This window comes from Vipera berus (genome assembly GCF_964194415.1).
Source record: "Vipera berus genome assembly, chromosome: 2".
Lineage (NCBI taxonomy): Eukaryota > Metazoa > Chordata > Lepidosauria > Squamata > Viperidae > Vipera > Vipera berus.
The window spans coordinates 29,784,980-29,807,595 of record NC_138203.1 but is presented as its reverse complement, the minus strand read 5'-3'; the positions used below and the strand labels follow the sequence as shown (position 1 = coordinate 29,807,595).

The following is a 22,616-nucleotide window of genomic DNA, read 5'->3' as shown; positions in this document are numbered from 1 at the left end:
TCAATTGTTTTCTGTGGCACAAAGGACCTTTTATTGATTGGTGTGTCAGCTATGGATATAGGTAACTTAGCTTCAATAAGCTATGCCCTGGTAATCTTTTAATTAGATTACAGTTTTATAGGAAAGTGCCCCTGAAGGTCCACAGTTCAAAATACAGTTGCTAAAGTACTGGGGAGAGCCAGTTTAACATATGGAGAAGGTACCAGCCTAGAAATTGGGAGACTATGATTTTTAGTTCCGCCTTAGGGTCCACAAAGGACTGAGAAAACTAAATATATTATTACCATGTATTTTAGTGGATAAATTGAGAATGTTAGGCACCAAAGTGCACTTCAAAAATTGAGTTCAATGTATCCCTGAATGGTCTTATCTGCAAGTATGTATGGTAATACTTTTTTAAAAAGTAACCCATATACTTGCAGATAAATCAAACTAAAATACCATGAAAAATGTTCGACCTGCAAATAAATCAATTGTGAAAATTTAAAACAGAATCTGTTTTGGAAAATATTTATTGATACAAACTATGAAAACATGTGAAGTCCTTTATAATATATTGAAATAAAAATACAAAAAGTTTGAGAGTTGGCTTATCTGTTGGTAGTGTATTTTTCATTGTATTTTTGGTTAAAAAAATTGGGGGATTGCTTATCCACAGAGAGGCCCACTGTACAGCATGCCACTTTTACTATCTGGCTCTCAGTCTGCTTTCAGCTCAATTCTGGCTTGAAACCAAAACATGTAAAGCAAGTCCTTTTCACATCTATTTTTATCTAAGCTCATTTTTGGAGGCCCTGTACAGAAGGTTTGCACAGAAGGAGATAATGGCAAGTGGCAACTTCATAGCAGGCCTTCTCATTAACAGCATGTCAACTTTAGAATATCCTTTCTAGTGAGGCACATCTGGCCCTTTTTTTTCCTGCTGTCTCTTTGGTGCCAAAGATTTTTATTCTCTAAGGGCATTTAATTTAATTTTCTGCACTGTTGCTGCCATCTGTTGTTCTAATTAATGTTATCTTTTCCTCTATATAGTCAGCTGCTTTCAGCAACGTTTTTTATTGATTATTTTAACAGAATGGTTTATTATGTCCTTTAAGGATTTTTGGCTGGATTTTTCTTGTATAGTGCTCTGAATGCTGCTGCTTCAGACTGAGTAGCAGATTTTAGAAATAAAGACATTTAGCTGAAATTTATTAGGAACATAACATCCCTAAGATTAGGCTGCATGTACTTTTTATATTGTCTAAAATTGCCCCTAAGGATTCAAAATTGCTGATCTTTGGGACTTAGCTTATAGTTTGAAATACACAGAAAGCTTTTATTAAAAGTCAAAACAAATTTTGAATGAATAAAATGAATGCCATTTCAAACATTACAAAATAAATTGAATGTAACTTAAGCAAGTTAATGCTTTGCGTTTTCTCTACAGTGCTCTCTGTAACATGTCATAAGGGGGAAAATTAATTAAATATATTGTTTACCTTAATTATGTTTCAAAGTCTGTTGCATATACAATTAGCATATCTTCAAATCTTGTAATATGCAAAATGTTTTATCATTTATTTACTTTTTATCTTAGCTTTGTTTTTTAAAAAAGTCTACTCAATTTTAAAAATTTTAAATTTTAAAATTCTAAATTTTGAAATTTAATTAGAAAAATAAAATGCTTGACAGAATAAGAATGTTTAAGCAATGACAGAAAGATATAAAGCAGGGGTGTCAAGCTGCCAGCCCAAGGGCCGGTTTTATTATACCGAAGCCGCGCCCACCCCATTGCCGGCAATGCAAAAAGAGTTGCGATACATCACGACACGTCACGTCACGTGGCAAGTTTGACACCCGTGATATAAAGGAAGGAGCCAAATAGTTCCCTTAGAGTAGGGATTGCTACAACTTAAAAACATTCATTGAAAAAAGTTTCTCACATTTCTTCATACTGTGTTTCCTTGAAAATAAGACCTCCTGTTCTTATTATTTTTTTGCTTCCAAAAGAGGCACCAGGCCTTATTTTCGGAGGGTGTCTTTTCCACTCACCTCGGCCACAGCCCCGACAGCCCCGCCCAGATGGCCCACTTCTTCTGCAGCTGAAGGAGCAGCTTTATTCTGCAGCTGAGAATGGAGCTCCGGCCTGCATTTCACAGTCAGAGGCTTTTCTGGAAGGCTTCTGCAGTCAAGAACCAAGCTATGGATTGAATCCATAGCTCAGCTGCAGAGGCCTTCTGGAAAGTCCTCTGACTACAAAATGCAGGCTAGGCGACATCACAGAAGAAGTGGGCCAGCAGGAGAGGCAGGTGTCAATTCATGGGAGGCCTGATAAGTGGTGCGGGGGGGCGGCTCCACCCCCCAACCCTGCCCTAACTTGATTTTTAGGCCAGTGCCTTGCCCCCAAACTAGGGCTTATTTTTGGGGTAGGGCTTATATTAGGCCCACCCCCCAAAATCAAGCTAGGGTAGATCTTACTTTTGGGGAAACACAATAAAACATACCTCATAGATAGGATATGTAAGATAATCTTTGGGAAGAAAGAGAGAGGGGGAGGGGAGGGAGGGAGAGAGGGAGGGAAGGAAGGAAGGAAGGAAGGAAGGAAGGAAGGAAGGAAGGAAGGAAAGATTTGTGAAGAGACATGCTTAGGAGTTTAGAAAAGATGTAGACTTGTTTATAATTCAAAACATCCTGTATGCGCAGACAGACTGCTCCAGGATAAATATATTGTTCTGACATTTGTCTGACTTAAAACCATGAATTTCTGTTATAATATTAATTTAATGTTTTCTTTGTTTTGTTTTGACTACAAGTAGCTGCACATTCTCAAATCTTAGACAGCTGTTGTGGATTAGGATAAAATACTTGGAGACTAGTATTTTAAAAGAAACTAAACAAAATTACAATTTTGTGGGCTTTTTTGGCAATTTTTGTTTTATAGCAATTGTTTTTTGTTATAAAAGGGCCAACTCCTTAAACATGTTAAATATGTACTTGACAGTTGCAAGTATACAACTTTTTATGTGTATGATTTTTGATATTATTTGTATAATTTGAAATAGACTAAGTGCCTTTTTTCTCTTGCTAAATGTCAGTAGATACTTTGAGTAAATAAAGTATACAAGATAATGCTTGCATAACAGCATTAAATAATTTTAAGATAAAAAAACGCTGCTCTCCATTGCTGAAACCATTTGAAATTTAAGCATACTCTAAATGGAAACGTAGAATATCCTGGTTTTGAAATATATGTAATGGACATAAAATACAATTTAGCAAGGCTGGAGACAAGGTAGGAACAGAGTACAGTCATTACTTTTAAGATGAGAGATGATATAATACAGTGGTTAGATTATTTGAAGAAGATCCGAGTACAAGTCCAGTTTCAGCCATTCAGGTTCCCTGGGGGATCGTCAGCAATCCTACATTTGTAGCCCAACCCTCAAGATTGCTTTTAGTGAGAAAAAAATTAACAGAATCAAATACTATGCTTTCTTAAGCAGCTACAGAAATGTTGGCAAATCTAATGAATAATGGCATAAATATGATATTTGTAGAATGAGGTCTATCATTTTGCTATCTCTTGTATTTAAGATATGCTTGTCATGGACATGCTAACTTCAAGCAAAAATAAGTGTGTTTTTTCTTGAAGCCTACTCAGTTCTGTGAAATATTTCCCAGAATGATTTGTTGAGTCCTGGCCTGATATGGCCAGCCTAGCCAAACCAAACCAAACCAAACCAAACCAAACCAATGGTTTCTTCCATTGTTCAATAGGCTTCCAACAGCCTGAACTCTTCCAGATATAGGTGTTTTTCCAGGCAAACAATATACAGCATTATTTTAGAGTAAGGTTACTTACAGTGATATCTTTTGGGAAGAATCTGCTATCTTTGTTGAAGCTGTATGTCAATTGTAAAATATACCTGACTGTATATCTAGAACCCTGCTCACATTCTGCTGAGCTTTCTCCAAATCTATGTTAACTTACTCCCAATGATTGGGTTATTCCCTAATAGGGATGAACTATTAAAAAGGCCTTTTCCTCTCCAGTGAGGAGCTACCCTAACCCTTCCACTGTAAGATTAATTAATTAATTAATTTTATTTGTATACCGCCCTTCTCCCGAAGGACTCAGGGCGGTGAACAGGGCAATACATATTAAAAAACAGAATACAAAAATTAAAAAAGATGAAACAAGTGCCCAGAACTCTGTTGAGTGGGAGGAGTGACATTGGATAACTAAAGATGTTGAGTGGGAGGAGTGACATTGGATAACTAAAACAATGTCATGTTTTTGTTTTCCAAAATGAAAAAGAAACAGAATTCCATACTACTTAATACAGAATTTAAAAAGAAAATTTAATAACAAAACCAAAAACAATTGGAAGTTTTTATCAGAGCTCGATTTAATGGACTTTGCAGTAAGCAAAATCTATTGTGGATGTGAAAAATGATGTTGCCTATGTGTACAATTCCATTTCTCATACAGTACATTTTGGATTTAATAGGCCTATTAACCTCTTAAGCTGAGAGCTTACTACATATGAATGCTTAGGTGAATGTAGAGAGAAATGTAAACATTTGAAGCATCTTCGTGGTGGCAGCCAGTAGTAGCTGTACTGTCTTTGCTCAATTTCTGGAAAGGTGTGAAAAACATGGCTCTTGCTTAAGACTCAGATAGAATCATACAGCCATGGGGCTGGTTAGTGCCCAAAAAGACCTGAGCCCACTTTTTAATTAATTTTACATTGATTTTTAACTCATCCTTGCCTTATTTTAAATTTTATATACTGTTTTTATGGTTTCATTTCATCTGTATACTGTCCAGAGTCTCTCTATGACAGGGGTGTCAAACTGCCGGCCCGTGGGCCGGATGCGTCATCCGGAAGCCATGCCGCCCCATTGCCAGCAATGGCAAAACAGTCCCGATACATCTCGCGACATCACATGATGTCGCGAGTTTGACATGTCTGCTCTATGAGGTTTTAAAAAATAGATAAATGAACAAATAATCATTTTTTTCTAACCAGAATCACATCTAAACAGATGGTAATCTTATAGGAAAAATGTAGTTAGTATAGATAATAAATTATAAATTATAAATAAATCTGAATCAAATTATCCTTCATTGGGAAGTTTTCAAACTCTTTTTCAGTTTTTCACATAGGGAAAGTTCCAACACTTTTAAATACTACTTGACAATGAAAGATTCTTTTGAGTCTCCCAAAGCTGTTACCGTATAACAAATCTAATATATAAGAACAAGAATTGAATTGACATGTTATGCTGATTTACACCTTCCATAGGAAATATGGTTGATAACTCAAACTGGAACCCATTGATAGCACTTTTCAATGTCATCAAACAGCAGGAACTAAATATTAAGGTATAGGAGGCACTATACTAAACTTTACAATTCTAACCCCAGATTGGTTGACACAATTGTAAGCAGATTGGAATATATTTTCTGGAAATGCCTACCATAATTAGTCAGGTTTTTTTTGTTTGAAACGCTGAAGAATTTGGAATTTTATATTGAACTCAGCTATTACAATGAAAAACAAAATTCAGCTAAAAAGAATGCTGCAGACTTATTACAGTTAACAAGAATATTGATAATGCAGTGATTAGGATAGTGTGTGATAATGATTTTCAATGTTGTTTGTGCTTTTCAGGTAAAGAAATGGACATTTATTGACTATTCATTTTAACGCCTCACTGCAATATGAAGGAATAATTTTTAAATTTGCTTTTTTGACTGAAAATGTCTGCAAATATAGGAAAGAAACTATGTTATTTCAAAATATCTATCAAGAAGTGGAACAAGAAGTAGCAGAAGAAATATAATATTTTCTGGTTATGGTGTAGTTCTGGAGTGGAGTTAAAACTATAGTACATAGGTAGCCTACATCTTCTAAATTATGGAAATTTTGTGGAAGACGTTGACCTGGATTTTGTGCTTAATTATGGTATTATCAGAATATCACGGTGACAGCAGGCTTTCATATAGTTCTCAAGGTAGGGATCAAATGTTTTAAGCTAATGTCTTTTGACCCATATTTAATTTGGTTACAGTCCTAAATTGCTTATTTTTGAATATGCCCCAATGAACTCAATTTACTTCTGAGTGTTCATATATACAAATCACTTTTTTTAAAAAATATTTATATATTTGAGAGAAAATTTAAATGAATTGCGATTTAGTTATTTTCTCTCAGGGCATCTAAATAAAATTTAAAACATTTAGTTAGGCAAATTTTTTTTAATTTGTTACATATTAATAAATCCTCAGCATTCAATTATTGTCTAAGTAACATGAAGTAATATTAAAGGTCCTATCTGCATTATAAGACATACAGTAAGCTTCTTTGCATGTTGACTCCCTAGTTAACTTGAATGGGGGTGATAGATATATATGAACACCTGCAAATATTTAATTCTTTTTACTGCAGTTTATTTGGGAATCCTTTGTGACATAGAGAATTACACAAGGATTATATACAATTGTATACCGTATATACTTGAGTATAAGCCGAATTTTTCAGCCCACTTTTTGGGCTGAAAAATCCACTTCGGCTTATACTCCAGTGAACAAAAAAAAGAACTTCCACCCCCCAGTTTGGAGAGCTGCTGCTTTCATCAAACACGGACGAATGCAGCAGCTCTCCAAACGGGCTGCGGCGGTTTGGAGAGCTGCGCACGCAGCTCCGCCGCCACCTCTGCAAGCCTCCGCTGAGAGAATGGGGCGGTGGAAGCTTGCCACCCATTTTCTCGGCGAAGACTTCTTTCGGGGGATGCAGCCTCTGTCACCCCCTTCTCTCAGCTGGGCAGCTGAGAGAAAGGGGCGGCAGAGGCTGCATCCCCCGAAAGAAGTCTTCGCCGAGAAAATCTCAGTGCCCATTTTCTCGGCGAAGACTTCTTTCGGGGGATGCAACCTCTGCCGCCCCCTTCTCTCAGCTGCCCTGGCAGCTGAGAGAAAGGGGCGGCAGAGGCTGCATCCCCCGAAAGAAGTCTTCGCCGAGAAAATGGGCGCTGAGACGCCTCATTCTCTCGCTCAGCGGAGACTTCTTTCGCGAGATCCAGCCTCTGCCGTGCTGCACCGAGAGAACAGCAAGCCGCCCCATTCTCTCAGCGGAGCACTCCACCGCCCCATTCTCTCGGCGGCTTGCCACCCCGTTCTCTCATCTCAGCAGAGACGTCTTTCGGGGGATCCAGCCTCCAGCTGCTGCATTTCCCAGCCTCGGCTTATACTCGAGTCAATAACTTTTTCCAGTTTTGGGGGGTAAAATTAGGGGTCTCGGCTTATACTCGAGTCGGCTTATACTCAAGTATATACGTACTTTATTTTGATGACTAAATTAAGGCATTAAACTGAGACATTATTTATATTTCTAATTGTTTGAAATCAGTGGGAATTTTTGATATTGAACTAGCCTTTAGTTATTTATCAAATCCTTGTTATGCAAATTATTTTTATAGACAACAAAAATAACAAATCATAGCAGCAAATATATAATAAAACAGATTTTTTTTCACTAATGCTAGCTAATATTTTCTTTAAAAAATGCTGATTCTTAAACTGAAGTTGCTTGGATATCATAACATGTAAATAATGTTGTATTATTTATTCCTTTTGGTGTCCTTTTATATTTTCTTCTTTTTTATGCCTGTTTCTTGGACTGGTTTACCATGTGATTTGAAAGAGGAATTCCTGTCTTATCTTGAACACTATCAACTAACAATCCCAATAAGGGTTGACCATAATGGAGCCTTCCTCAGCTTTACTGTGAAAAATACTAAATCCAGCGGAAGAAAGAAGAGAAGTACTGAGTTTTATGACCAAGAACTGGCAGTTTCTAAATTATTTTTTAAACTTTCTGCCTACGGCAAGCACTTTCATTTAAACTTGAGTCTCAACACAGATTTGGTCTCCAAACACTTCACAGTAGAATATTGGGGTAAAGATGGACCTCAGTGGAAGCATGATTTTTTAGACAACTGTCACTATACAGGATATTTACGTGGCCAGCATGGTACATCTAAAGTAGCAATAAGCAACTGCAATGGTCTGGTAAGTGCAAATTATATACTTTAGATTGTCAATATTCTGAATTGTTTAATTTTGCAGAAAGAAAGACACTGTATCCATACTCATACTCTATTTTAACATCATTGTGGTACTGAAAAAATTAAGAATATTTGTATCAGTTTAAAATTTTAGTGAAGCATTAGCAAGTAAAGTGATTATTTTATCTAATATTACCTTTCCCCCCTATTTTATATGTCCCCCACTGATACTTGTATGAAACTTTATGATTATTTCTGTTGCAGGCAATAATCCTGTAAACTCTGTTGAATGAGGTGGGCAAAATGAGGAAAAATAACACCTTTATAAATTTATGTGGACTAAGCATATTAAATGTATGAAAAAGAAAGTTAAGAAAGTTACTCTGACATACAAGGATATATGGAATCTTTTATTAGATTTTATTTTTAATGTGTCTCCTTCGAGTTCAAGCCAAACATGTAACATATGTACACTAGAAACGTAGAAGCAATATATTTAAAAATATTGAAAAATTAAAAACAGCATTATTTTTATTAAGTAAATTACATCCCAATGGTAACAGGAACATAAAACTGATTGATAGACCATGAACAATGCTGTTCTATACTATACATATGTGCTCAGGAATAAATCCCACTGAATTCAAAGGAATTATTGGCAGAAAAATAGGTATAGGATTACTGTACAGACTAAATCTTTTTATTTGCTCATTCTTTCAGTTTTCTTAGGTGATTGATTAATTTACAAAGTGATACAGATGCTCTATATAAAAGAAAAATGAGTAAATCAGTATAGCTCCATATAACCCTTACTATCTGGCTCAGAATGAAACCTCTGTCCAGATCTTTTTCTTCAGTGTAACAAAGTTAGAAAGTCAGACATTGAGTTGGTAGGGAAGGCTCAGATGTGACACTGGACCAATACAGTCCAAAGTCGCTATATCAGTGACATGGGAGGGCATAAAAAAAATAAATAAGTAGAAGATATCAGTCAGAGTCCAGGTTTCTTAGAAATGACTATTAAGAGCAGATGTGGAGAACAATTGCCACTTTATGACTTATGGACTTCAACTCCCAGAATTCCTGAGCCAGGACCATAGTTACTAACCCTGATTTAGACAATGGTAGGTATGGAGTAGCACCATACTATCTAAGGGAACACCTGCTGCCGGCATCATCTTCCCATCGTCCTGTGCACTCCCAAAGGGAGGACCTTCTCAGGGTACCGCCGGTTAATGAATGCCGATGGGTTATTCCCAGGGGAAGGGCGTTCTCTGTGGGTGCGCCTGCCCTATGGAACCAACTACCTACGGAACTTAGGACTGCCCCTGACCTTCGCTCATTTTGCCGGGACCTGAAAACTTGGCTCTTCGAGCTGTTTGGCCCAGACTGAGGGGTTTTTTAATTTTAATTGGGTTTTAGATTTACTTGGGGCTTGAATTTAATTAATTGTTTTAATTGATTTTAATTTTTGTATTTTATGGTTTTAACTGCCCTGTAAACTGCCCTGAGTCCTATGGGAATAGGGCGGTATACAAATTTAATAAATAAAAATAAATAAATAAATAAATAAATAAATAAATAAATAAATAAATAAATAAATAAATATGTCAAGTTTCCAATGTATGGCTGCTAACATTGAATGTTATTGCTTGACACCATACAGATCTGATGCCCAAACGAGGTATGCTATATCTACCAGGGCCAACCTTGCTAAGTGAGATACACATCTCCTTATTTTAAAAATGTTCAATAGTACAGATATAGGTATGGTACACTTAATGGTATTTTAAAAAATACATATGGTAAAAATATGGTGCACATTGTTTTTACTGATAGTTAATGTAGTGTATTCTTTTCTTAACTCAGGGCAGCAGCAGCAAATCCTTTTGTATCTTTCTCAGATTTATTTATTTATTGACATTTATTTTACAATCCCTTTATCCTGATTTATATCTGTTCTACTTGCAAGGACTGTGCTGTTCTGAGATAAGCATTATATTCCATGTCTTCATGGTGGCATGTGACTTCTTGCAAATATTTTATAAACTGAGCTGATTAATTTTTGGTTTAGCTATGGATTCATTGCTAATATGTAAAGATACAAGACAATGACATCTATTCTCCTTTACTATTTGTAATTGCTCTTGAAGATTTGAGGACAAGATCTGAACAGTCAAACAAATTAGTGGGATCAAAATTCAGGGTAAGGATACAAAAAGAAATGCTGACAGATGATGTAATATTAACAATTATATAACCACAAGGCTGCATAAGACAGTTGATGAAAACAGTAAAACACTTGGGCCATTTCTTAGGTTGCCAAATTACTGAAAAGAAAGCAAAAATAATAATGAGATACTTAACCTCTGAGAACCTGTGTGAAAAAAGAAGCTGGTTGTGGTATAACAAAAAACCCAGTGATATACTTGAGACTATATTTGAAAGGATGGAACAAAGACATACTTCAAAAAATGTATAATAATTTAAAGCAGTTTGGTCTAGTGCAGTGATGGTGAACCTTTTAGAGTCCGAGTGCCCAAACTGCAACCCAAAACCCACTTATGTATCATCGGGTGCTGGGTGGGCATGGCCCATTGGGTGGGTGTGGCCCATTGGGTGGGCGTGGCCGCAGTGGTAACTGCCGACTGGGTGGGACTAAAAAGTTCAATCATTTCCAACTTTGTGAGATATTTTTTCTTCCCCGCGAGAAGTTGAAATTGATTGATTGAACCTTTTTTTTTGCACACAGCAGCGAAAAGGTTTTATAAAACCCAGCTAAAGGCCTAGGACTGGGGCGACAGCGCATGTGCCCACAGAGAGGGCTCTGCATGCCACCTGTGGCACGCATGCCATAGGTTCACCACCACGGGTCTAGTGGTTAAGGCAGCAGGAAGCTGTGAGTTCTAGTTCCATCTTAGGTATGAAAGTTGGCTGGATAACTTTGGGCAGTTCTCAGCACAGTTCACCTCAAAGGGTTGTTTGTGTGGAAAATAGAAGTAAGCAGTATTAGGTATGTTCTCTGCCTTGAGTTATTTATAAAAAAGGCAGGATAAAAAAATGTAAAACTATCCCTTGATATGTGGAAAAAATCAAAACTTTATAAACTAGAACTTACTTTGATAGTAAAAATGAATATACCACCTAATATGAATTTCCTATTCCAAATATCAATTTGGAATTCAAGATTGGAATTCATCAATTCCAATCTCAGACAAAACATTCTGTATCTTGCAAAGAACAATCTATAGATATATATGGAGTGGGAAGTATAAGAGAGTAAGATTCAAAATTTCATAAGATTAAATAGAAAGAGGAGGACTTTCATCTCTAACCTTAAATTATGTTATTGAGGAAGCTGCCTATCATGGATAACAGAATGGATAAAATTCCCAAACAGCAGAATATCAGTTACATGGAAAGAGGTGTCTTAGTGAACTTCATAAGTGTCTTGTATATAGGAAGAAAAGAAAAAATATTGAAGAGAAATATTATAAGATAATGTTTTAAAAAATATTTTTCTAAAAACAAGGATAATAGTGTCACTGCCAAATGCCTTTTATCGTATAACAAAATCAAAAATAGTGGTGGTACATTCAGGGCAAGTGCATCTGAGATTCCTTTCATCTCAGCATGTCTGGCGTAGTTCAGTGCAACACTTGTTTTGCAGCTGTCTTTCGCAGCACTCTTTTCAAACTGGGAAACTGTCCTATCTGTACACAAATTACTAGTCTACAAGGACAGATTATTCATCTAGGGTCTGTAATCTGCGCTCTTCAGGCAGAAATTAGGTGTTCAGTTCAGCCCTCCTACTCTACTGAGCCTCCACGCTATCAGCCCCCTCTACCGCAAAGATCCTGCAGGAGAAGGGCAGTGTGGACAACCGTGGGATCTGGCAGGGTGAGAGCTGTGAACCATAAACCCAAAGCTTTAGCTGTGTCCCTGCATAACAGATACAGTGCCCTTGCTGACCTTAACAGGGACATTAAGGAAACAGGTCAAGGTAATTGTGTTGATAACTCAAATAAGCAGGGGACCATGGTCCGAAATGAACTTGTTTTTGACAGGGAGAAGTGCGAATCAGGTATTACACATCAGTCATGCAAGAAATCATTGACTATGCTAAAGCCTTTGATTGTGTGGATCATAACAAACTGTGGCAAGTTCTTAAAGAGATGGGAGTACCAGACCATCTTATTTGTCTCTTGAGAAACCTATATGCGGGTCAAGAAGCAACAGTGAGAACTGGACACGGAACCACTGATTGGTTCAAAATTGGGAAAGGAGTCCGGCAAGGCTGTATACTGTCACCCTGCCTATTTAACTTATATGCAGAGCACATCATGAGAAAGGCAGGGCTAGATGAATCAAAAGTTGGAATTAAGATTGCTGGAAGAAATATCAACAACCTAAGATACGCAGATGATACCACTCTAATGGCAGAAAGTGAAGAAGAACTAAAGAGCCTCTTGTTGCGGGTGAAGAAGGAGAGTGCAAAACTTGGGTTGAAACTTAACATTAAGAAAACCAAGATCATGGCCTCTGGCCCTCTCAATTCCTGGCAAATAGATGGGGAAGAAATGGAGGTAGTGACAGATTTTGTTTTCCTGGGCTCCAAGATCACTGCAGATGGGGACTGTAGCCAAGAAATTAAAAGACGCTTGCTCCTGGGGAGGAAAGCCATGGCAAATCTAGACAGCACACTAAAAAGCAGAGACATCACCCTGTCAACAAAAGTGCGTATAGTCAAGGCTATGGTCTTCCCAGTTGCAATGTATGGCAGTGAAAGCTGGACCATAAGAAAGGCTGAGCGCCAAAGAATTGAAGCCTTTGAGCTATGGTGCTGGAGAAGACTCCTGCGAGTCCCTTGGACTGCAAGGCGATCAAACCGGTCAGTCCTAGAGGAGATCAACCCTGACTGCTCTTTAGAAGGCCAGATCCTGAAGCTAAAACTCAAATACTTTGGCCACCTAATGAGAAGGAAGGACTCACTGGAGAAGAGCCTAATGCTGGGAAAGATTGAGGGCAATAGAAGAAGGGGACGACAGAGAATGAGGTGGTTGGATGGAGTCACTGAAACAGTAGGCGTGAGCTTAGATGGACTCCAGAAGATGGTAGAGGACAGGAAGGCCTGGAGGAACATTGTCCATAGGGTCGCGATGGGTCGGACACGACTTCGCAACTAACAACAACAACAACAACATGCAAGAAAAGAAAGGTACCCAAAAAGAGAAGCCACTTTCTGGTTGGTGATTCAATTATAAGGGATGTAAATTTAGGAAAGGATACAGAGGTTTCAAAAGAGGTCAGGTGTCTTCCAGGTGCTACTGCCAGTAGAGACAATAAGCGTATTTTCAAAATAGTCAACAATGCCAGCAAAGACTGTGATGTGGATGCCATTGTACATCTTGGCACTAATTATCTGTCCCAAAATGATGTACTCTGTGTGCAGAATGACTTCCAGAGCTTGTGGCAGGAACTCAGCAGAATAGGCTGTAGGCTCACTTTTTCAGAGGTCTTACCAGTGTATAAGGAGCAAAATGGAAAAGGCCAGCGTATAGCAGAATTTAATATGTGGCTAAAGGAGTGGTGTAAAGGAGAAGGCTTTGGTTATATTAGTCACAATGTCTGTAGCTGGTCCAATGAAAAAATGTACAAAAGAGATGGTCTGCATCCATCCAAGAAAGGGACTGAGTTACTTGGCAATAAATTCACAGCTTTTCTGGAGGAATATTTAAACTAAACAACGGGGACAGTGAGTTAATTGATACAGAACATCACTGTCCCCGGCAATCTAAGAAAATAGGGGAACTCAGGCACCACATACGTTATGTAGCAAGTAAACACAGGGTCAGTCATAAAGGACTCAAATGTCTATACACTAATGCACAGAGTATGAACAGTAAGCAGGGTGAACTAGAAATTCAGGTAAATGAGGGCGGATATGATATTGTTGCCATTACGGAAACATGGTGGGATGAAACCCACAAATGGAACACACAGCTAGAGGGATTTAAATTATTTAAAAGAAACAGACTAAACAAAAGAGGAGGTGGAGTTGCTCTATATATAAGAAATAACTTTATCTCTACAGAAATAGAGCACAACAATGATTAAAACTGTAAACTTGAATGTATTTGGGTCAATATAAAAGGGGGAAAATGACATTGCCATAGGTGTATACTATAGGCCACTCAACCAAGCAGAGGAAATAGATGAACTTTTTGCTAGTCAGTTAACTAAGGTATGTAGGAAGTGCATCACAATAGTAATGGGGGACTTTAATTACCCTGATATCAACTGGGAGACAAATTCTGCACCAAGTGGAAGATCTAACAGATTCCTGACAAACCTAGCAGACAACTTTCTCTCCCAAAAAGTAGAGAAGGGAACTAGGAGATTAGCCATATTGGATTTAATTCTCACTAACAGAGATGAAATGATAGAAAGTGTCGAAGCCACAGGAACCTTGGGGGGGAAGTGATCATGCAATATTGGAATTCAACATTATGGAAGCACAAGCAATAGAATACAGCCAAACTAGAGCCTTGGACTTTAAAAGAGCTAATTTCAATAAACTTAGAGAGACCATGGGAAGAATTCCGTGGATGAGAATCCTAAAGGGGAAAACAACTCAAGAAGCTTGGGAAATTTTGAAAAGTGAGACAATAAAGGTCCAGTCTAGCACAATACCAACAAAGAAGTAAAATAACAGCTTTCAAAAGAAACCAGCATGGCTGCATAAAGAACTCTCTGATAAACTGAAAGATAAAAAGGACAAGTATAAGAAGTGGAAACAGGGGCACATAACTAAGGCAGAATATCAGCAAACAGCCCGTGCCTGCAAAGATGAAGTGAGGGAAGCTAAGGCTCAAAATGAACTAAGGCTTGCGACCAAAGTCAAAACTAACAAAGCTTCTTTCAACATATAAGAAACAAGAAAAAAGTTAAGGAAATGATTGGTCCATTAGTGGGGGAAAGTGGGAAGAAGGTGACAAGCAATAGGGAGAAAGCAGAACTATTTAACTCATTTTTTGCATCTGTCTTTACACAAAGGGAAAAAAAGTCCAACCTACCAAAACCAGTGCCATAAAAAACAGAATAGAAACACAAGTTAAGATAGGCAAGAAAATGGTAAGTGAGCACCTGTCAACCCTAGATGAGTTCAAATCACCAGGACCAAATGGATTACACCCCAAGGTTCTCAAGGAACTGGCAGACATGATCTCAGAACCACTGAACTATATTTTTCAAAGATCCTGGAGCACTGGGGAACTACCAGAGGACTGGAAGAGAGCTGATGTAGTTCCCATATTCAAAAAAGGGAAAAAAATAGATCCAGGAAACTACAGACCTATCAGCCTGATCTCAATACCTGGGAAGATTCTGGAAAAGATAATCAAACAACAAATCAGCGAACACCTTGATGCGAACAAAGTTATCACTAAAAGCCAACATGGGTTTGTCAAAAACAGATCATGCTAGACAAATCTTATTGCATTCTTTGACCAAGTGACAAAACTAGTGGACCAGAGGAATGCTGTAGATATAATTTACTTGGACTTCAGTAAGGCATTTGATAAAGTAGATCACAACCTACTACTTGATAAGATAGAAAAATGTGGGTTAGATAGCATCTCCACTAGATGGATTCATAGCTGGCTGACAGGCCGTACTCAGTGTGTGGTCCTCAATGGAACTGCATCTACATGGAAGGAAGTGTGTAGTGGGGTGCCCCAGGGCTCTGTTCTGGGCCCAGTGCTCTTCAACATCTTCATCAACGATTTGGATGAGGGGATAGATGGGGAACTCATCAAATTTGCAGACGACACCAAGCTGGTAGGAATAGCCAATACTCCAGAAGATAGACTTAAGTTACAGGAGGATGTGGACAGACTCGGAACACTGGGCACTATCTAACAAAATGAAATTCAATTGTGAAAAAAGTAAGGTTCTACATTTAGGCAGGAAAAATCAAATGCACAGGTATAGTATAGGTGGTACCTTGCTCAATAGTAGTAACTGTGAGAGAGATCTTGGAGTCCTAGTGGACAATCACTTAAATATGAGCCAGCAGTGTGGTGCAGCTGCCAAAAAAGCCAACACAGAGCTAGGCTGCATTAACAGAGGGATAGAATCAAGATCACGTGAAGTACTAATACCACTTTACAATGCCTTGGTAAGGCCACACCTGGAATACTGCATCCAGTTTTGGTCACCACGATGTAAAAAAGATGTCGAGACTCTAGAAAGAGTACAGAGAAGAGCAACAAAGATGATTGGGGGACTGGAGGCTAAAACATATAGGGAACGGTTGCTGGAATTGGGTATGTGTAGTTTAATGAAGAGAAGGGTGAGGAGTGACATGATAGCAGTGTTCCAATATCTCAGGGGCTGCCACAAAGAAAAGGAGTCAAGCTATTCTCCAAACCACCTGAAAGCAGACAAGAAGCAACGGATGAAAACTAGTCAAGGAGAGAAGCAACCTAGAACTAAGGAGAAACTTCCTGACAGTTAGAACAACTAACCAGTGGAACAACCTGCCTCCAGAAGTGGTGAATGCTCCAACACTGGAAGTTTTTAAGAAGAGACTGGCCAGCCATTTGTCTGAAATGGTATAGGGTTTCCTGCCTGAGCAGGAGGTTGGACTAGATGATCTCCAAGGTCCCTTCCAACTTCTTCTTCTTCTTCTTCTTCTCCTTCCAACTACTTCTTCTTCTTCTTCTTCTTCTTCTTCTTCTTCTTCTTCTTCTTCTTCTTCTTCTTCTTCTTCTTCTCCTTCCAACTTCTTCTTCTTCTTCTTCTTCTTCTTCTTCTTCTTCTTCTTTTTATTATTATTATTATTATTATTATTATTATTATTATTATTAATTACTACTACTACTACTACTACTACTACTACTACTACTACTACTACTTCAAGGACAACTACAGTAAGAAAAATTTAATCATATATGCCAATACTGTGCATCCAGACTCAGAAAATAGACTGCAGACATAGCAAGAACTACTCAATGAAGACAGAAACTTACCATGATTGATGTATTTGGAATTTGCTGGAAAATGAAAAGTAATCTCAAAGAAAAAGGAGGAACCTTGAGAAAGATCACACAATTTGAGCATTTATACAAAACCATTATAATCTATTACAATCTCTCTATATATGGTTTTTAAAATATGACATGGAGATGCAAAATTGGCTCAGAATTTCAAGTCATAATCTCAGTAGAACAATGTGAATGGCTATGGGAAAAAATCAATATAATTTACTCCAAACTATAATTTGAGGAAAAATTGTTATAAAATGTATTACAGATAGTACATAGCCCCATTAATAATAATGGTTCATTTAACAAGAAATGTTGAAACACTATAACAGAGAAAGAACATTTTACTATATTTGATAGTCATTTAAAAAACCTCAGAATTACTGAAAGGAAATACATCATATTATTCAGATTTTTTTATGAATAATATTTAATGCTTTATTAGGAATAATTCCAGAAAACACAAATGAAAATTATCACAATTTACTAAGATAGATGCTGACAGCTGCAACAACAAATTTGGCACAATATTGGTAAAGTGAAACTTTTCTAATTACAGTATATAAGATTGGGATACCAAAAGTGGAGAACATACAGAAATAGCAAAAGTGATATTATATACTTACAAGAGAAGTATAATTTAATTTAATCTGAAATGGCTCCTTTCTTTACAACATATTGCAGTTCTTTAATTGTAAAATTAAGAGACTAATGACAATATATGAAATAACTACACTATGTACTATATGCAATACAGGACTAATATTTGGGAATGGTTAGCAGTTGGGAAGATAAATGGAAGGGAAGGGGAACTGAATTATCAAAAGTTTTTTGATAAACAATTTACTTTCATTTTATTAGTAGTTGATTATATTTTGGTTTGTTTTTTGTTTCTTAATTTTTGTGTGTGATTACTTTAAATTATTTGTCTAATCTTATTAATACATTATTTTTTAAACGTTTGGTTGCAGAATGTAGTAAGAACTGTATAGGAGGGAAATAAAGCATGTGTGAAAATAAATAAACACTTATATTCAATATTGAACAGGGAGTAAATTAATGATGTATGATGTCCTGTTGGTTGTTTAACATATTTATTGATAACTATTTAAAGAATACTTGTGATAAAGAGATGTTTGTAAATATATTGTCCTTTTGTATGCAGGTAGTGCCACATTGTTGGCTGAAAACCTGATAGCAAATTTTAAACAGGATATATGATGAAGTTCATGGAAATTAAAATTAATGTTTCAAAGACAAGGGGCTAGGTTTGATAGGTTTTTGGAGTGAACATTTGCAAATTATATACAAATGCCAAAGAACTAGAGTAAGTAGATGCATCAGTGTATCTAGGAATAAACTTAACAATACACACCTACACGCTATTTCCTTTTGAGAGAGGTTAAGATTGTAAATGCTGATAGAACAATAGTGGGCAGTACATGATTGCAATGAATGAATGTTTATCAAAAATAACAAAAATGGCTATGTATAGTAAGAGTAGTTATTAATGAGAGACAGAGAAAAGTAGACTGAATGTACTAGGAATGGGGTACTGACGGAGTCCATTGTAAACAAGAAGAGATAGAGATAGGAATGAATGACTATTGAATGAATGTGGATTGAATGAATGAATGAGTGACGAGACTTTCATAAATAAATAAATGAACCAATATAATGCTTTCAACTTATTTGTTTAACTGGGTTCTCTTTCTCTAGTTTTAGAATGTATTGAGTACAGATCATGTTTTTAGGTCATATTTCTATAGAAATATTGAAAATTCAAAATGGTTCATATAGTTTTATGTGGTGATCGTATGTCTGTCTGTATGTTTGTATGTGTGTATGTATGTATGTGTGTATGTATGTATGTATTCAGGGACATTTCAAACACTATGCTATTATTCCTTTCATTCAATTTGTACAGGTATTCCGTTAGGACTCCCAGCAGTTCAAAATGGTGTGCAAATAAAACATCCACTGTAGCTAAATAGTTTGCCTGCAGTAAGAATTTAGATAAAAGTTTCATAAATTTCTGGTGTGGTATAGTCATTATTACATTATTTTTCACTTTCAGTAGGTCTTTTCTATGTGGATCAATTCTGGCTTCCAGCTGATGTGGTCAGATGTTCAGTGAAAACATCTGAAATGCCTATATCACATTGGCAACATCTGTATAATTTTACAGATGTTTTTATTGGACAGAAACTTTTTATGGAGAAAGTAGTATAAGCTCCTCTTATGAACTGCACAATGCAATTTCCTAATACTAGCAAATCTGTTGGCACAACTCTTTGGCCTAAAAACATGCAAACTGGGAATGAAAATAACCGTTTTTTCAGTATTAGTGGTAATAAATCACAGCCAAAGGGATAATCCAAGGATAAGCTGTATTTTTTGTAAGTGATAATTTGCTGTCACAATTCTGTGTTATTTCAGGAGTGAGTCTTATATGGAAATAGACTTGTACAGTTGTACTATAATTCAAATCTAAAAATAACTGTAAAGCACTTGGTTAGAAAATGGTAAAAGAGAACCATGTTTGGAGAATGACCACTGCTTATTACTGTAGTAAATCTAAGTATCATCCATAATGTGAGACAATCATGGTTGGTTTGCATATAGGTCTCTTAAACTTTCATAAATTTTCTACAAATAGGATTACTCATTATGATTCCAAAATGTTAGAATTAGGTTTCTCTCTATTTTTCATTAATCCTTATTCTTTTGCAACACTGATCAGCATAGTTGCAGCTTTATTAAATTTCTCTTGAATTACTTTTCAAAGCAACAATTCCAATGAAGTGGACGCTTTAAGTTTACTAGCCTGAAGAAGAAGATGCATCTTTACAGACCCTTCCTAAGGGCCATGAAATAAGTATGGAATATACAATACACAGGCAAGATTAATAAAGAATTCATTTTTCTATTCTAATGACAAAAATACCAGTCAAATGGCACACTATATATTTATGAATTTTGAATCATTGTATGTAAAGGGGAAAAAGGAAGAGGACTGGGAATTCTGGAATTATAGCTCAATACATTCAAGAAGTTAAATAAAAGAGGAATAGATAATCTGATGGGGTTTTTTTTAAATAGAGAAAAGTTTTGGTGTAGTGGTTAAAGCTCCAGGCTAGAAACTAGGAAATTCTTGGGTTCTAGTCTTGCCTTAGTCATGAAAACCGGCTGGGTGACTTTGGGCCAGTCATTCTCTCTAAGTCCAACCCTCTCACAGAGTTGTTGTTGTGGGGAAAATAAGAGAAGGAAGGTGTATTGGATATATTTGCAACCTTGAGTTATTTATGCAATAAAGGCGGGATAGAAATAAATAAATAATAGGCTTTCCTTACGAAAAAAAAGTGAATATAAAAAGTATGTGGCCTTTTTGTGGCCAATCATAATGTGCAACCATTTTGAAGGACAGGACTGGTTTTAGGAGATACCTGCCATTCTCTAAATAGTCATTTCTTGATTTCCAGTAACATTACTGTAACATGCAATCAATTAGTGGTGTTTGTCAACAGTTTTTTAAGATGTGTGGACTTCAGTTTCCAGAATTTCCACAGTAAGCTTGTTGACTGGAGGAATGCTGGCAGTTGAGATCCACACTTCTTAAAGTTGAGAAATAAACTTAAGACATCACAATCTTCCCAGTCATATTTTAGTTTGTGATATTTGTGTTTTCTACTTTTAGGAAAATGGGGCTAATTTCTCTTCAGACCTCATTTTCACTGATCTTGGCATAATATAAATGATCTCACTTGCCTCCTAACATTTCTGTGAGGTTAAAAAAAAGTTTTATTGCAATGATTTCACACTTAACCATAAACTGTAGTTCACGATGAATTTTTATTCAGAGCAGATCTCTGTGTGCTTGGTTGTGTGGCTCTTGTACAGAGCAGCTGTTCTGTTAGTTGTCAGTACTCAATTAATTATCCTAATAGAATAAATAAAGGTCTGTATAGATAGGATTTATTTTTCTATCTGTGTGAGTAGATTGGATAATTTTATTTTAAAACCCCATATCTTAATGCATAAACATATTCAGTTAAAGAGTGCTAATTTATCTGTAACTTTTTCCTTCAGCGAATTTTAATCATTCCCTGTATTAATTGGAAAAGGCTGGGGAGAGGGAAAAAAGAGGAACGTCTCTTTAAATAAACAAGATTCCTCAGGGGTATAAGAAAATCTTCATTTTAGGGGACCTCTTCTCCGTCTGTCATGAATTGGTGAAAGTTGTGGAGCTGAGAGAAAGAGGCAACTCTTTCTATCAGAGGTTGCCCTATGAATTATTATTTTTTTATTTTTTTTTAATTCCATTTATATCCCGCTCTTCTCCGAAGACTCAGGGCGGCTTACAAGCTTAGCAGTAGCCTTCATTCTATGTATATGCCTGCTTATTAGGGCTTTCACACACACCCCAAGCGGCATTATTACAAAGTCAGCTTAATTGCCCCCAACAATCTGGGTCCTCATTTTACCTACCTCGGAAGGATGGAAGGCTGAGTCAACCTTGAGCCTGGTGGGATGCGAACCTGCACTAATTGCAGGCAGTTGGTGTTATACAGATAGTCCTCATTTAGTATCTACAAGTGAGACTTGGAAGTGGTCACTACAGGTGGCAACTTGGGTTGGGTTTTGTTTCATTTATCAATTTGTATGCGATAACTTGAGGCAGCTTGCGCAATAGTATTGGGACATCAAGTAAAAAAGAAATTAACAAATGAGCCAAAATGAAAACTAGAATACAAGATTATTATCTTTTTAAAGATAAATTGGTTAAACATTCAGATGACTAAGTTATTCAGCATAAAATATAAATTATAGTCAAAGAAACAACTAGGATTGTTTTCATAAACTGCATCATATACCCATAGTTTTTAGTTTTTTCAGTATTTTCCTTTGACACATTCATAAGTACTTATTTTATTTTGCAATGTATTTATGCTTTTAAAGAAAGAATATACTGTTTTGTTCTAGTGATGGGTTTTAATATAGTATCCATATGTGTTTCTTACAGGGAGGTTGATTTTTTTGGTTCAGTAATTCTTAATGTGTTCTGCATTTGTTAGTCCTATGAATTAATTGAAAGAGAAGACCATTGAAATATATTCTTGAACAAGCCAAAACATTCTTTACTTTTCATTTCTACGTCAAAAGCTAAACTGAAGTAATGGCTTTCATGATTTTCCTGTTATTTTTATGTTCTGTGTTTATCAGTGAAAGTTCTAAGATGAATTTTAGGTATTTGATATGCTTAATGTATTTCCGCTATAACACTCAAACAGTAACAGTCAAATCTAAACAAGTAATAAAATAAATTGATTATCAGTTTATTGTAGAAATTGAGGATTACATCTCTATTTTGATGATGTGCTGGTTTGTGCAGCAGTTGTGATTGGAATTTGAACAGTTTCTATAAGCAGTCTAAATAACATGAATAATTTTGGTAGTTTTTGTTCGGTCAAAACAATACATTTTTCTTCTTAATACATTGAATACTTTTGTAATTCA

General features: G+C 36.5%; 1 protein-coding gene across 1 annotated transcript in view; it reads left to right on the top strand.

The window, feature by feature from the left end:
• Positions 1 to 22,616, top strand: part of ADAMTS6 (ADAM metallopeptidase with thrombospondin type 1 motif 6) — a 163,405-nt gene that overhangs the window by 24,099 nt on the left and 116,690 nt on the right. Inside the window, exons 2-3 of the mRNA XM_081315567.1 lie at positions 5,661 to 6,003; positions 7,689 to 8,056. Coding sequence (XP_081171693.1) covers positions 5,907 to 6,003; positions 7,689 to 8,056 — 465 coding nt within the window. The 5' untranslated portion in view covers positions 5,661 to 5,906. The remainder of the gene's footprint in view (positions 1 to 5,660; positions 6,004 to 7,688; positions 8,057 to 22,616) is intronic.